The sequence below is a fragment of the Varanus komodoensis genome, unplaced genomic scaffold (genome assembly GCF_004798865.1).
Source record: "Varanus komodoensis strain SLA01 unplaced genomic scaffold, ASM479886v1 scaffold39, whole genome shotgun sequence".
Classification (NCBI taxonomy): domain Eukaryota; kingdom Metazoa; phylum Chordata; class Lepidosauria; order Squamata; family Varanidae; genus Varanus; species Varanus komodoensis.
This window is the reverse complement of record NW_025335922.1, coordinates 5,616,793-5,632,373: the sequence shown is the minus strand read 5'-3', so window position 1 is coordinate 5,632,373 and position 15,581 is coordinate 5,616,793. Positions and strand designations below refer to the sequence as shown.

Below are 15,581 nucleotides of genomic sequence, written 5' to 3'. Positions count from 1 at the left end.
GCTTTTGCATTCAAGTTCTTTCTAAAGACCCAGCTCAAACATACTGCCTGCAACACATTTTATTTTCTTTCAATTACTGCTTAGCTTTCAGCATATTTTAGGGGAAGTAGAGTGACATACTGTTAGGTCTAGAATGTATTGATTACCCAAATCCTAGGACAGAAGCAAATTAAAATAGTTCACATACACTGAATAAAAATATTGTATTAAAAACAGAAGACATTTATTGGTTGATTTGAGTCCAAAGAAATTTAAAACCCTATAGTTTCTTCAAACATTAAAATGTTTTCCATCATTCCCCAAGTAGAATTAAAAATGTGATTTCTTCTAGATCTATCCCCAAATACTAGTATTTTGCATTATCACCAACTGGTTCTGAAAACAAGATGAATAGGAATGTTATCACAGGATTACAGTCAAGGTACTTTTTTGATTAATACGAATATAGACTAAAGGGAGCAAGAAACCTAAAGGGACAGCCCAATTTTCTTGAACTGTTCTGGAATCCTATTCTCTATACTCTCCTTCCAATTCCAGCACCAAGCCAATTAATCATAATTATGCAAACAGCTATACTTATTTTAATGTATGGGCGAGTTACTTATGCAAAGTTTTAAGTAGGAAGCTAAACAGCTGCCAGTGTCTCAAAGATGAATATACTCTGCAAACAACCATGACTATAAAGGGTTGTTTTAAATATATTTAAATTAAGATATTAATTTTATGTTAATAAAATCAGCATGTGAAAGCTGAAGTCCCATGTACACATTTATAATACAATCCTTTCTGTGCATACTCAGAAGTAACTCCCATTGAATTCAGTGGGATTTGCTCCCAGAAAAGTGGATATAGGATTGCAGTTTTTGTTGCCTAATTTTGCATATTAATATTTGAAATAAATTAGTTAGATCAATTCATGTAACCTGGATATACATAATGGGAAGACCTGTGCATGCATTGCACCGATATTAATGGGAAATCTAAAATGCACACACATTACAGTGAAACATGTAGCCTCATCGATGGTTTGTTAAGGTGGGATGGGGGATTGTGCTACTATGGTGTGAAGAGTTACTTGTCTAACATATAAACTCACAAAGCAATTTACAACTCATAGCAAGCCATAAATGGGAACACTGATCTGCAAACACGTGTGCAATCTTCCCCAATATGCATTCCATGAACAGCACTAAACACTTTGAAGTCTAGAACATAATATGCAATGCTTGGTGTAGCACTACAGAAATAAATAGTGCTAACTCAGGGTACGCATTGCTAGTTCCTGTGCTTGAAGACCTACAATGGGAAATACACAGTCTTTACAGATTTTTAAAGAATAACACGTTGATTCAGTCTTCTCCAACCTGGTCACCTCCAGATATTTTAGGCTTCAGCTTGCATCAGTTTAATTCAGCATGGCCAACAGATGGGAAAACTAGGAGGTGTGGTCCAAAACATCTGAAGGGCAGCAGGTCAGGGGAAGCTGTCCCTGGAATGGGACAGACATGACAGGAGCAATGTGGCCCATCAATAGTGTACCACAGGTGCTAACCAAAGGATGCCTGTGCTACTCACATAATTATATTCTACAGAACATTCCTTCTACAAGTACTGATACAGCCAGCTGTTCTTTTTTGAGTGCCAGGAAAATACAATTTCCTTATAACTGCACTGCTGTATCTGAAAAAGATGTCTGGATCCTTCACAATACCAAGGCAGCAATTTCCGTTACAGAAACATAAAATGATAATTGGAGATGACCTTAAAATTTGAACTTACCACACATTAGTAAACAATCACTTGCTGTATGCAGCTATGCAGCAAGTCTGCTTAGCAGTGATATGTTCAGTATTTTCTTTTCTTCAATACTATCATCTTAAAAAAATCCACCCAAACCTTTACCATTTATTTATGCAGGATATATACTGCAGTTTCTCCACAACTACATATTAAAAGCTATTTTTGCTACTTTTGTAGGTGGCCTTAATTCTGTATGCTTTGCGATAAATTGCAAAGGACACAATTGACCCCTTGAAAACTGTGTCACTGTGCCTTCTGAAATACAATTTTTAATGCAACAGCAGCAATGTCCATGCATTTTGATGCATGCTGTATTATCTCTGTTACAAACTTCTGATTAAATTAGTTAAATTAGCTGATTAGTTTTCAGACTAGATTAGTTTTCAGGCGAGAAGTTGCTTTATTCTGTACCATCAGTACCATCAGTAAATTCCCTTTGGAATATCTTGCTTGAGCTTCCTTCTTTCTTAATTTCATGCCCCAATCATGTGTTTTGTCTACTATTTAACAAGTGCATCTAATTCCAAAAGTTATAACTACAAAATAAAATATTTGATTTGTGAGCCCGTAAGACACAGCCAGTCTGGGCACTGAAATGCAAAATGATTTATGATAAAGGCCGAAATGTCAGTGGCCAAATCACACAGTTCCATAATTTACTCTTGTCAACTACACTTTGGGGCTTTGTTGCTGAGCACAATATTGGCTGGTCCTTCTCAGTGGTTAGACTATGTTCAGCAGCCCTACTCCATTGCAGGGTAAAAAGATTTAATGCTTATTCTTCCAGCTCTACCCCCACTTTTTAAGTTAAGGCCATTTAGTATCAGTGCCAATATTGAGGTTGCAGCCCTAGAAATATTCTTATTTGCATGTATGCCCACTGGACTCAATAGGACTTATTTCTGCTTATATGTGTGTAGGATTGCACCATAAGTTACCACCAACAAATTCAACAACTGTTGAGATACTTTAGATGAAATGGTGATTCAAGTGGTTGTCTTCCATTTGCCACCTTCACCCTGATGGGGCCAGTTTGCAGATGCCTCTGGATTGTTAGTCCCCGACATCCCCATCTCTATCACCAATGAGCCACAGAAAGTGAAAACTCATTGCAAGTAAGGCAGTTCCAAGAAGGTCCCCAAGTGCAGTAAGGTAAGGAATAGAAAAACTGTCTGGATCTTTTCCCTTTTTCCAGAAGTGGTGCACCATCCAGTCAGCAATCCATAATAAGATAAACACCTATGGGAGAACAACAAAGAAAAAGTTATCTGGACACTATGTAAAATCGAACTGAAAAAAAAAATCCACAATTCCTACAAATGTATTTGAATATATCAACAGAGTTCCTAATGATTTATTTTTTGCAAAGAATGCCTATGTTAAATAATAAGTATACAGAGCTAGGATTTTAGGATGCAGTCCAATTGTATCCTTGGTGTTCAGAAGCCCCCAAAATATTATTACACTGCATTTATAGCTAGCTTTTTTCTTCTTCTTGAGAGTACTCCGATGTGGCATACATAGCCCTATTTTATCCCCACAACAACCCTGTGAGTAGATTAGGCTGACAGTAGGTCACTGTTCCAAAGTCATGGTGGACTGGGAACAGAACCCGGATCTCCAGTCCAACACTTTGACCTACCACATCACACCATCTGATCATACAATACAGGGTAGGAAGGACAGCACAGGGATGCTCACCCAAGGACTGATGCTCTGTCCATCGGTTTGGACCTTCAAGAAATAAGACTAACAAACCAAAGTGTTCTAATATTAAAACCCAAAATATTTCCTGGGTCAAAAACAGGAATAAAATATGCATATACATAGTTACCATTGGTATATTGAGCAAATTTTTCACAGAAAATTTTGTAAGTCCCCATTTCCTTAAAGATTATTTAAATAATTAACCTGATACAAAATTATAAATTAAGTACACTAATATTGCTAAAATTTTTCCTACTTTTGATCTCTTCTACAGCAGAATATTTAAGAAGTATCCCTATAGTTGGCAATTTCTTTCCCCTCTTTCCATTATGGAATATGCATAAGTTATTTGGATAAATATCCATGCTGAAAAGACAACTCTGTAGTCCAAGCTAATTATGCATGTGCTAGGTGTGCTATTTGGCAATCCAAACAAATATATTTGGAAGCACATATTTTCTTTGGAAGAGCCTGTCAGATTCTTTGAGACAGCGCCTCTTTCTCCAAGGCAGGCAAAAGTCTATACACAGTGATGCTAGCCAGTAAAATTCCCATGCAGAATCTGTCAGCCTATGGGAATTAAAAAAATATATACACAGACATACCACTCTAGTTATACATGCCCAATCTCCTGGCATACAACATCACAGTATTATTACTTATAGTTTTTATTTACTCCTATTATTGAAGTTGATCAAGACCACAGCACAACCAAGGAGCTCAAAGACAAATCTATCTCCCCTTCCCAGTACGCTGAGACGACTGCTTCAGCATCCTGTGTATAAGCAGAGGCTGCGTATATTACCAAATTCCAAAGATATGCCCTTGGGGGAGCAGGATGGGTGAGAAGGGGCCTGCAAATGCTCAAACCTGTAATCAGATGCAACAGCTGTGGATGAATACACAATGACTTTCCAGCAGAGGTTTGTGTTATTTACTTGAGGAAAAAAATGAATGATTGCAAATACTGTTTTTAAAAAAGAAACATTTGTAGAGATACATTTTTTAAAGACTTCAGAATTTATGTTCTGTATTCAGACATGTTCCTGAATGACTGGGTCATAGGAAAAATGATTATTATATGCTATTTTGTGATGTTATAAAAAGAAAAACGATTTTTGCTGAAAAAATGTTTTCTACAAGATACAGCTTGGAAAAGGGGGCAGTTGTCCTTTGGACGTAATATCACATAACAGCATGACTGGAGAAAGGCAAACAATTAGTATCTCAACACAATGCAGTTTAGATGTGTAGAATAGAATCACAGCAGCAGATACAAGGAGTGCTGCTAGCAAAGGTCAAACCTGCAGTTTACCCAAGCCCACTGTGGCCCTGACTGGCATCAGTTTTCTTGCATCTGAGATTTGCCACCTTTTCTACCTTTCTCAAGAAAATCTGGCATATGATAGCTAGTTAGATGGGCAGGCAGACAGACAAATTTGGGAACAAGCTCCATGCTGAGTTCTACTGTGCATCATGTGGTCTCACAGTTAGGGCCCTATCAAAAAGAAAGAACAAAGGATTGTGGCAGACAATACTGGGTCTATGAAAGCCCAAGGAAAACATGAATTCCTACAGAATCCTATTTGATCTCTGCCAGCTTTCATTTGTCTACTTATCTTTACATGTCCAACACGTATGGTATGGGGAGGAACATCTAGAAACTCCAAGGCTGTAATGCCCTTACCATTTTGTTTATCTGAGAAAACATGAAAACTTGAATGCTTGTATTTCTGACAATGTGGAACTGGGATTATGTGGACAGTCACAATCACCAGTAGCAGTTATAAACTCCAAATACTAATTGACCTGCCATCCATCCTACTGCTACCACAGGGACATATTCTGGTCATTTCAAGGTGGGATTGTGAATGGGAATTGCTACCTATGGTCCTGATGCAGTCTTCTGATGGAAATAGTGAGAACAAAGTTTGCCACATGATGTGGCTCCCTGTTCTGGTTCACATGTAATTTCAACTACCGGTTGTCCTGCATGGTTAGGTGAGAAAGAATTAGCACACTGCTTTCTGCAGACACACCACTTCCACTTTTAATCAACAGTCTACAATTCACTGATTTGTAGGTTGTCAAGTGTGATCTGAGAACCCAGTCAGCAGGATTGTTAAGGGACTAAACAACCCAGCAGTTAACACATGACCTGTCACTGGGTTAACCTCTGGATTTCTGTTTAGTTCCTAAAGAATGCATTAGTCCGTGTTTGTATGTCATGAACAAATAAATCCATCATATATTGTTGATTAAACACAGTGGAAGTGGGCGGCATGCTGCAGACAGCATAGCCATTCTCGCCAACTCATCCATGAAGCCCATTAATGGTTCACATTGTTCAACTGTTGTTGTTCTATGCCCTCTGTCTTCTTATGGTCTTAAAGAACCCAAAGCCATTTTATGAAAGCAGACTGTTGCTATGTGTATAGCCTACACAGCCCTTGTTTACATTTTCTAAGCAAGAAACACAGCAAAGTGAAGCTGCACATGTTACACAGTGAATTTGTAACACTTTTGTCTCAACTTAAGCCCTCATCTATAACATTAATTATCTTGTTATCAATGTTAATACAGAATTGCAAATGTTTGTTAGTCTGAAGTCAAGAATACTTTCACATCATTTATTAGAGAAATGGCACGCTTACTAGCAGGAACCCTCTGGAACTTTGCCCACTTCTGATCTTATGATCTGTGTATTATGAAATATCAGTGCAATTCACTTAAAAGCCAAGCTGCCCCTCAAACAAATGATAAATAAATAAATAAGCTTTCTGACATGTTGTAGATGCTTTCCCCCTTAACCATGGGCAAAACTCTAAACCAGTCCTTCCGAACCTGAAGCCCTCAGGTGATTTTGTAGCACTCCCAGCATTCTTGAACAATGGCTAGGCTGGCTGATCAGAGCAGAACTCCAAAACATCTGAAGAGCATATGGCAAAGACTGCTTCATACAACTGATCAATTTATGTCTTTTCCCATTATTGTACTACAAATACATCTTTGGGGTAAGTATAGCTCTATTTTTAAAAAGTCATGGCAATGTAGTCCAATACTGGAACTGACCCTAAATTTAAATTGTAGCAGATATATTGATGCAGATATATGCCATCTTCATATTGTTAGAAGAACAGCCAGGATGAATGTGGTCTTATTAAGTTTTTATTATTTTTTCTTCTCTAGACCCATTAATTTCTGCTGCTTGTATGATGGCTTTAAGCCAATGTTGTCCTCCCAATATTAAGGTGTAAATATTTCCAAATGATAATTAACTGCTAGGGGACCAGAGTGTTATTTTTAGAAGAGAAGGGTCAGCAAGTAATCTAATGAATTCTGACTTACAAGAGCAAAAAATACTCAAAATGTGTAATTTTGCAGAACAACAATTCTTATTCTTAGTGGATACAATCAATTTTATTTTACCCTGGCAAATTTATTGGGCAATAACATCTAGAGTTTCCTATTACTTGTTTATTCCCAGAGCCCTTAACACAACTGTGTTCTGAGATTTGCCTCGGAGGTGTGAAAATTCCAGAGGGCTCTTTACTGGCTCAGCAGGAACCTGAAGTACAGAGGCTGCCTTTGAAAGTCACAAACACTGAATCACAAAAAAAATGACGGCTTGGTTACTCCAGTCTGGCCTTCAGTCTGAAGATGGCTGACAAGTCTCAAAATGAAGCCTTTTTCTTTATACCCAGATGAATATAGTTCAAGAGGCTGCACTTTATTATTATTTTAAAGAATATCATTCAATCATATATATGTGGCTGTCACAGAGCAATAGTCTTTTATAAAGAGTACATCAACTGCCTCATTTTGTATCATTTTGTTTCCATCCATGGATCTTACTTAATTCAAGCAACAATCAATAAATAGGGACTTCATTAGCATATATTAGTTATCCAAATCCAGAACGGATGGATTAGAACTGGTTATAGACTAAGAAACAATTAAACATGTCAAATATTTACAATTCAGTTCATGCAATACGTAAATCATACACAAGAAGTAAAGTCCTCAGACCCAAAAAATGACTGTATACTCACAGTGTAAGAGTAGGGCATGGAACCCTCAATCACCTGGCAATATTATTCAACCACATCAAAAATATACACAGTGACATACTCAATACACGAAAGTGATGGATGTGCTATTGCTATATTAAGGGTATCTCTGACCTCATCTGCTGATATTGACTCATCTTGTGATACAAATGTGCACTGAGCATGGAGTCACTATGTGTTGTTCTTTCAAAGTTGCTACAGTAATTTTTGGATAGCATGTGAAATATCTCAACTGCTGCTAAAATACATAGGCTCTTAGCTAGAGAACATTAATTGTATTTAAGTCCCTTTAAATACATGGAAAATTGTGACTAGTTAGGCCTGTGATTTGTGTTCCAGTTTCATTAAAATTACTTTTCTCTTGGTTGGATCCCATTATTTTTTCTTAGAAATTTCACAATGTAAGATGTCTCTTGTATAAGCTGTGAGGTAATAACTGCCCATGGATTATATCTCTAGGTTGGGTTGTTTCTTCTTCAAGTATAGCCATAACAGAAAACAACCCAGGGAAGCAGACACAATAAAGGCAGGCAAGCAATCAGCACCAGCATCCTCCCCCTGGCTACCAAACAAACCATGCTTAGCACATCATGGCTTGTTCAATCATTGAGTAGCATGAAACAAGAACCTTGAGAGTCAACAGCATTGGAGATATTCTAACCCAGCCTTCCCCAACCTTGCCCCTTCCAGACCTTGTCCCTTGTTCAAGACCCAGAATTCCCAGTCAATAGCCCTGCTGGATGGGAATTCTGGGAGTTGTGGTTCAAATGCCTCTGAAGACCACCAGGTTGGGGAAGGCTGCTCTAACCCATTTCTCACTTTGATCTCCTAGGACAGGGGTGGAAAGCCTCCAGCCTCTGGATGTACAGAAGTTTCCCATCTATCCCTGTGGAGGCCCCCTTCCTCCAAGCCCCACTCTTTGGTAAAAGAATAGCTGCTGTTATCTGCAATCACTGAAAAGCAATGGTATGCAAACCCAGGTGCTCTTCCTGCCATCTCTGAACTCTCCAGAACACCACAGGAAGGGAGGGTTTAAAAGCCAAAGCTTACCCAAATAGTGGTTTTTTCTCAAATGTTCAGGGTGATAGGTTTGGGTGCTCTGGAATAGCTGTTGGGGAAAGGGATTTTTCCACTATTTATTCCCCCCCCCACACACACACACACGAGTCCTCACACACCTTTAACAATTACCTACAAAGAGCAGAACAAGACAAGAGAAATTTACTTGACTACTTTATTCTGCCATTATTTTGACACTATGTCAAATGGCAACACCTTAATGATGATTTACAGTTTATGTTTAGTCAATTCATCAGACTCAAAATGATGTTTTGAATATATTAAGGGGAGTTTTCTGGGACTAAAAAGTCACACATTTTCTTTAACGAAGCAATGTTAACTGATCACAAGAAACAAGCTTAGAATGGTGTCACAACAGAAGGAAAATGCAAACAGAGAACTGCAAAGTTTCAACCTAAAATCAATGCAATGAATAATGAATTAGATAGGATAAAACAATGCTATATCAAATCAATCCATATTTCAAGAAGTTCATAACTGATTATTATTGCTTTGGGACATTATTTTATTCTGGCTTTATAGAGATATTTTTACTTCAAACACAAACTACAGTATACTAAGTTTATTTGTCAAAATGCAGGTGTTGTAAGATAAAAAGTATGGCTTCAATAGGAAGTTGAACGAAAGAACATTCTTATGCAAGGGAGACTTAGTACTTCCTAAGGAAGCTCAGAAAGAAATTAGAAACACTAATTTCTGGAAGGAAGCTGGTCAAGGAAGCATCTCCCTTATGTGAGTTCCACCAATCCATCTCCTTAACCGAAATGAGTTATCCTGGAAGAGTTAAAGTGCTCTTATGCAACCAGTGGCAGCTTTAATTGTTTAACTGTTAATGGTATTTATTTTTATTCTTTGGCCAGGGCGACTTATTTTATACTGTTATATGAGTTTTATATTGTTAATTTATGTATTTTAATTTATTTATTTGTAAGCCGCCCCGAGGCTTCAGCAAATGGGGCGGCCTAGACATTTTCTAAATAAATAATAAATAAAATAAAATCTGAGCAATGAAGCTGGTGGGGCAGAAGAGAATCAGTGGACAGAAGAGAACTGGTGAGAGTGGAAGTAAATGCCAAGATTCCAACCACCAAGATTCCCTTCCTGGCTTGGGTCCAAAATACCTTAAGGATTGCCTTGGCACATGCATTCCGCCTCACCAGCTAAGGTCCTCTGGGGATAATCTTCTGAAGTCTACTTCTGTCAGATCAATGTCAACTATCCAGAAGATTTTTTCAGTGGTTTCCCCTAAGCTGTGGAATCATCTGATTTCCCAAATTCCCATCTTTACGAGGAAGTTAAAGACGTATCTCTTCCAACAGGCCTTCCCAGATTAATTCTCATGTCAGTTTTATTTAATATGTTGTCTTACTCAGTGTTGGTTTTAATTTCTTATAAACCGCCTAAAGCCTATGGGAATGGGATGATATATACATGTCAAGATAAAAGATAAATATTCTATTAGACTCTGACTCCTGATACTACTTTTTATGAAGCTTTTCTCCTTATTGGCTAGAAAAGTAAGGAATGTGTCAAAGAAAGAAGAGGAACGAAGAGATTGGAAACAGAGAGCCTAAGAAGTGGCTTTAAAAGGATAGTCTCTGTGTGTTTTAGGAACATGTTTACTTAGGTAGAACTCCCACAAAAAAGGATACAGCCCATAGGATTCTGCTGCATCCCACATACTGAAGTGGATACAGCACAATCTCATTTGAAAGAAAAGACTGGGATTATACTTCAAGCCATGCAATAGCAGCAAAACAGTGTTCAGGGTGTACCAAGCAGAGATACCTGAGTTATGCAAGTTGATATTTGAGTGTGGGCAAATGCACACATGGACTAAGGTGCAATTTAATATTGAACTACACATATCATCTCAGGAAATGAATAAACAAAGGGAGGATTGACATGCCAGCATCATATGTATTCTCGTAAAAGCTACCTATGCCTGTTGGCTAAAGATGCTATAGAAGGAACATATGAAAGACTAAAGATGGAAAGTTAAAACAGCAGTTTTGTGTCCAGCTTGTGAATGCTAATACAGCTAATAAATCAGTAATAGTAGATATTTCACAGAGGAGACAGAAGAACTAATAAGTATACCAAAGCAGTGAAAATAATTTTAGAACATTTTCATATAGTATGGTTATTGCTTCTAAAGCTACACAGGCTCCTGATATCACCTAATTATGCAGGCCAGAACTACAGCCCTGCTATGAAGGAAATCTAACATCTGTCTGCCCTGACCAAAAGGTACAAGTAAAAATCATTAAAAAAGCAAAAGGAGCAAGGAAGTAAACCAGGCTGGAAAGAACTGAGAAACAAATTTCCCAGGAATGCAAAAGATGGAAAAACTGATGTTTATTCAAACAATTTATGGCACTCAAGATTAACATTAATTCATGAAAAAGGACATTGGCTTGCTCTATGTTTGAGAACAAACTTTATACATTATGTTCTTTGGAAACCAGTATTTAATAGATCTAGTGTTCCCAGATTGCTTTATCCATACCTGCAGAAGGGCTGTGATCAAATATACCACTATGAAGATTGGAGTCAAGGATGTGTGACCGCTCTTCATTAAATGAATAGTGTACAAGAAAATTAAATGACCAGGAATCACCAACAGTAGAAGAACTTGGGCTGATTTATTATTTACTCCTGCAAATAGGAATACAAACATGGTAAGCTTATTTATATGGGCAAGAAGGCAGTGCTGATTATTCACTGGTGACAATTAGATTAGTTACTTAATTTGATTATTAGTCCTGGAAAGTTAGTAAAATCATTAGTGAACATTAAAATGCCAACCATTTTTAAAGGATTGATATGAGATAAAAAAAAAAAAAAAAACAGAACGGTAAAATTCTTGTATCTGCATAGCTGACCTCCCTCTACAAAATTCTGGCATCCTTCCTGCTATTGTCACATGCTGTCTTGTAGTCTCTGACTTGCAGCAACCCTATGAATAAATGTCCTGCTAAATCTCCTGCCTTTCACAACCTGCTCAGCTCTTGTAAATTCATGGCTGTTGCTTCCTTTATGATATCTTCTTTTGCATTTTACTTTTCCTAGCATGAGTGTCTTCTCCAGTGAGACTAGCCTTCTCAGAATGGGCTCAAGGCTCCACAGCTTCAGTTTTGTCATTTTTTTCTTCCAAGGAAACTTCTAGGACCCACTTGTTCATTGTTCTGTTAGTCCAGGCTATTGATAAAGCTATCCTTCAGCACCATGTTTCGAATACATTCTTTTTCCTCATGTCAGCTTTCTTCACAGTCCAGCTTTTGCACCCATACATAGTGATCAGAAATACAATAGTGTGGATGATCTTGAGCTTGGTCTCCAGTGTAACATTCTTATACTTGATGCTCTTTTCTAGTTCCTTCACTGATGCCTTTCCAAGTTTCATCCATTTTTTAAATTTCTTGACTGCAGTGCCCCGTTGAATTGATGACTAAGCCAAAGTATGCAAAATCTTCTACAATTTCATTTTTTGAACTGTTGACATTATAATTGTGTAATACTTCTGTGGCCATGCTTTTGTTTTCTTAGTATTCAGCTCTGAAATATCTTTCTCCCTATCAAAGGAGGGCCAGTTCTCATGCTCTGAGAATCTTCCCTAAGTAGCTTTGAAATTACAAAGTTATCTGCCCAACTCTGCCCTTGTCTCTTTCTCCTCAGAATTGGATGAATTTATCTGAGTAGACTCCATTGTGTGAAAGCTGGGATCCTTTCTATGTTAATATTATAGGATCTTCCTCACAGGATTTTCTTTCCTCTTTTTTTTTTAAACCTTCTATATAGTTCCTCCACATACTCTTCCACTTTCTCTTTTTTTATCCTGGTCAGATAGTATGTTCCCCTTTTGATCTTTCAGTGCTCCTGATCTAGGTCTGAATTTCCCTTTGATTTCTTGGGTCATCTTGGGCCTCTCACTTCTTCTGTTTTTTTGTTCCCTTCTATTTCTTTGCATTGTAAATAGTTCTTTTTGTCTCTATGTGATAGTCACTGCATTCAGGATTTGGAGCTCCTCTGGCAAGCCTCATAGGAGGCTTCTGTGTGGCTCCCATGACCCACAGGTTATGATGCTTGGTACAGGGCAATGGAGCTCAATTAAATGCAGATAACAATATGTTCAGTAGTAATATTTGTTTTAAGGATGAAAATATAGTATCTGCTGAATACAATGAAAATAGAAAGCCAGAAATGACTATGTGTACATAATACACACCTGTGCCACAGTATGTCCTGCATGGATAATAGCAGCCCTTGGCTTCTTCTGGTAATTCTCCAGGAACACTGTGTAAATGTAAATATGTAGAAATTCTGCTTGCTTGAATTGCGACTAGATTTCCACCAATACCTAAATAAAACCAGGGAAGAGGGAAGGACATTTTAATAACAAGGCAACAGAGAAAAGTTGTAAATGTAGCAGTAAATTTTCTGGCATCTCTAACAGGATACTAATTTATTCTATTATGCCTGTCACACACAGGAGAAGACATGACACTCGCACTGCATTTTCTCACTTGATGATGATTAAGCTATCATTACTTCTGCTAATATAGTTATTTAGTGGCAACAGTTTGGTAGGAACATCATGAAAAAAGAAGGACACAATGTCAATCAAGCCAACCTAAAATCTAATTAGATTTATAGAATAGATTCGACTTGAATAGCTGTCATGAGAGTCCACTGGGTGCAATGAATATGAGTAAGTAAGCCTGGATGTGAAAACACCGGTTTCTAATCAACAGTGAAGCTGAAAGTCAGAAGCACCTCTCTCTTTCTCACATTGTCTCATCTACCTTACAGGGTTGGTGCCAAGGCTGTAACAGGGCAGTAAACATTTTGAAGAAATTTAAGAAAACAAACAAACAAACAAACAAACACCCTTACCAGCCACGAATGCAACTACTTATTATGTTTGGGAGCATATTAACTACTTTCCCCTTCTATTCTAGAGTAGTAAGGAAAAAAAATTGCCTCAATTTATACTTATTATTCAATAGCTTTCTTGTCCCACAGACACAGTACATTCCAATATTGAAAAGTAACCATTACCATGCCACAACAATATATTATTCTATTTCAGCGTATTATGTGCAAGAAAAAAAAGCAAGCATGCTTGAGGACAAGCCTTAAAATGGCTTAGAACATCTAAAATTCCATTCTGTAACTACATCTATATTGCATTGGTCTTGCACATATGAGTCTTCTGGCAATGCTTGGCTGGGAAAGCGTGCCACTCAGATCATTCAGTTCCTCAAGGTGGGTTACACAGCAATTTGCAATCCAGTTTCTATTAGAGAATGGCCAATTCAGATGACACAACAGCTCACTGTGGGTTAACTTACCCAGAAGGTGCTGCAGCATGTGCTGGCTGCCATTATGAATATACAAACCTGGACTGGGGGTTATCATGACCAGTCATATGATGTGAACTCTGCTGATAGGGGTTCTTTGAGGGTTAAACCACTCTTGCTTAACCATAAAACAGACAAGTGAGCCACTGGATACTTGGGCAGGATAAATTTCATTTAATTAATAAATAATTCTGTTGTCCTGAGCATTGATTAACACGAGGTGGGTTACTTTGTCATCCAAATCAGGTCTATGTACAGTTGTCCATTTGGATGGGATTACAGAAAGGACAGCTACAGATCGATATCCTGGGAGGGGTAAGCAGGGAATTCTGAAGCAAAGACACTGAAGAAGGGATACAGTGCAGACAATACAGAGATGGAAAAGAAGCTGGTGGCTTGAGGAATGGCAGAGAAAATAAAGAACTGAGAAATGAAAGAACTACACAGATAGGATAATTTGAAGCCTCTACTACAGTGCTTATGAGACTGAGAGGCTGTATTAGGTTGGGGGAGAAAGCGAAGTGCTAGAAAGTCTGGTCACGGAAACAAATGAGTAAAGAAGTCAGGAAAACTGAAAAGGCTTAAAGGGGAGGAGCCTGAGGAAAGTGAGTAGAGGAGACACAGTGAAAGGAGGAGTCTAGGAAAACTTGGATAAGGTATAAACTTAGAGAAAGGAGGGGTGGTGCACTGTTGGCATGAAATAAGAGAAGAGGCAAAGGAAAGAGAAAACAGCACAGACTACAGACACCAACAGCAGAATCCTGTTTGTAGTTTCTATCGTGATCTGGCAACCTTTCGGGAGCAATGATGACCAAGAAAGGGTGATCAATTGTGATAGTGGGGGTGGATTTCACTTGATGTGAGTTTCTTGCAAAATCACAAATCCCTTGAACTGTACAGCTTAAAACCTGTAGTAAGGACCCTGCATGCTCTTGAAAGGCTGAAAACGTAGAGCCAAACTGCACATGATGTGGCATACTTGTGGAATGCTCCTAGCTTTTTAAAGTTTTGTATGCTTTACTACAGCCACAGAGGTTCTGAACTTGATGGGACCAGTGGGGCAAGGGGGGGGGGGACATGCTTAAGCCATTTTTCCCAGCAAGGGAAGCACACTCCAGCTTCTGCTGTCCAGAACATCAAAGACAACCTGGCACACCTATTGATCAGAGAAGGAGTACTTGCAACAAACTGACTTTCCCTTTCCTGCCAGAAAAATAAACACTTGGCTTCAACTGAGAGCTGCCCTGGAACTGCAGCTGGGGAACATCCACTGACCTAAGGAACAAGAGCATCAATCAAGCAAGGGGAGATCAGACTATCCTGAGGTGCATTTAAATGCTAGCTTATAGTTCAACGTCTTGTTCTTGCCTTGAAAAATAATCTCCTTCCTCTTCCATTTTCCTTCACTCCCCTTGCGTGTCTTGCCATTTTAGTTTGTAAGCTGAATATCAGGGCCAGCTTTCTCTCTTTTTATTATTGATATTAGCCACTTTGAGAGACCGTGATTGTCTGGAAAGCCAGATTAAAATGCAGTAAATAAATAAATCATAACAAAATTGCC

At 38.2% G+C, this 15,581-nt stretch overlaps 1 protein-coding gene across 2 annotated transcripts in view; it reads right to left on the bottom strand.

Moving 5' to 3' along the window:
• Window positions 1-201: 201 nt before the first annotated feature.
• SLC41A2 (solute carrier family 41 member 2) overlaps window positions 202-15,581 on the bottom strand; it is a 39,007-nt gene continuing 23,627 nt past the window's right edge. For both annotated transcript variants that reach the window (XM_044441254.1, XM_044441253.1), the window contains 3 exons: window positions 12,886-13,017; window positions 11,167-11,315; window positions 202-3,039 (listed from right to left, as the gene is read on the bottom strand). In XM_044441254.1, coding sequence (XP_044297189.1) covers window positions 2,854-3,039; window positions 11,167-11,315; window positions 12,886-13,017 — 467 coding nt within the window. In that variant the 3' untranslated portion in view covers window positions 202-2,853. The remainder of the gene's footprint in view (window positions 3,040-11,166; window positions 11,316-12,885; window positions 13,018-15,581) is intronic.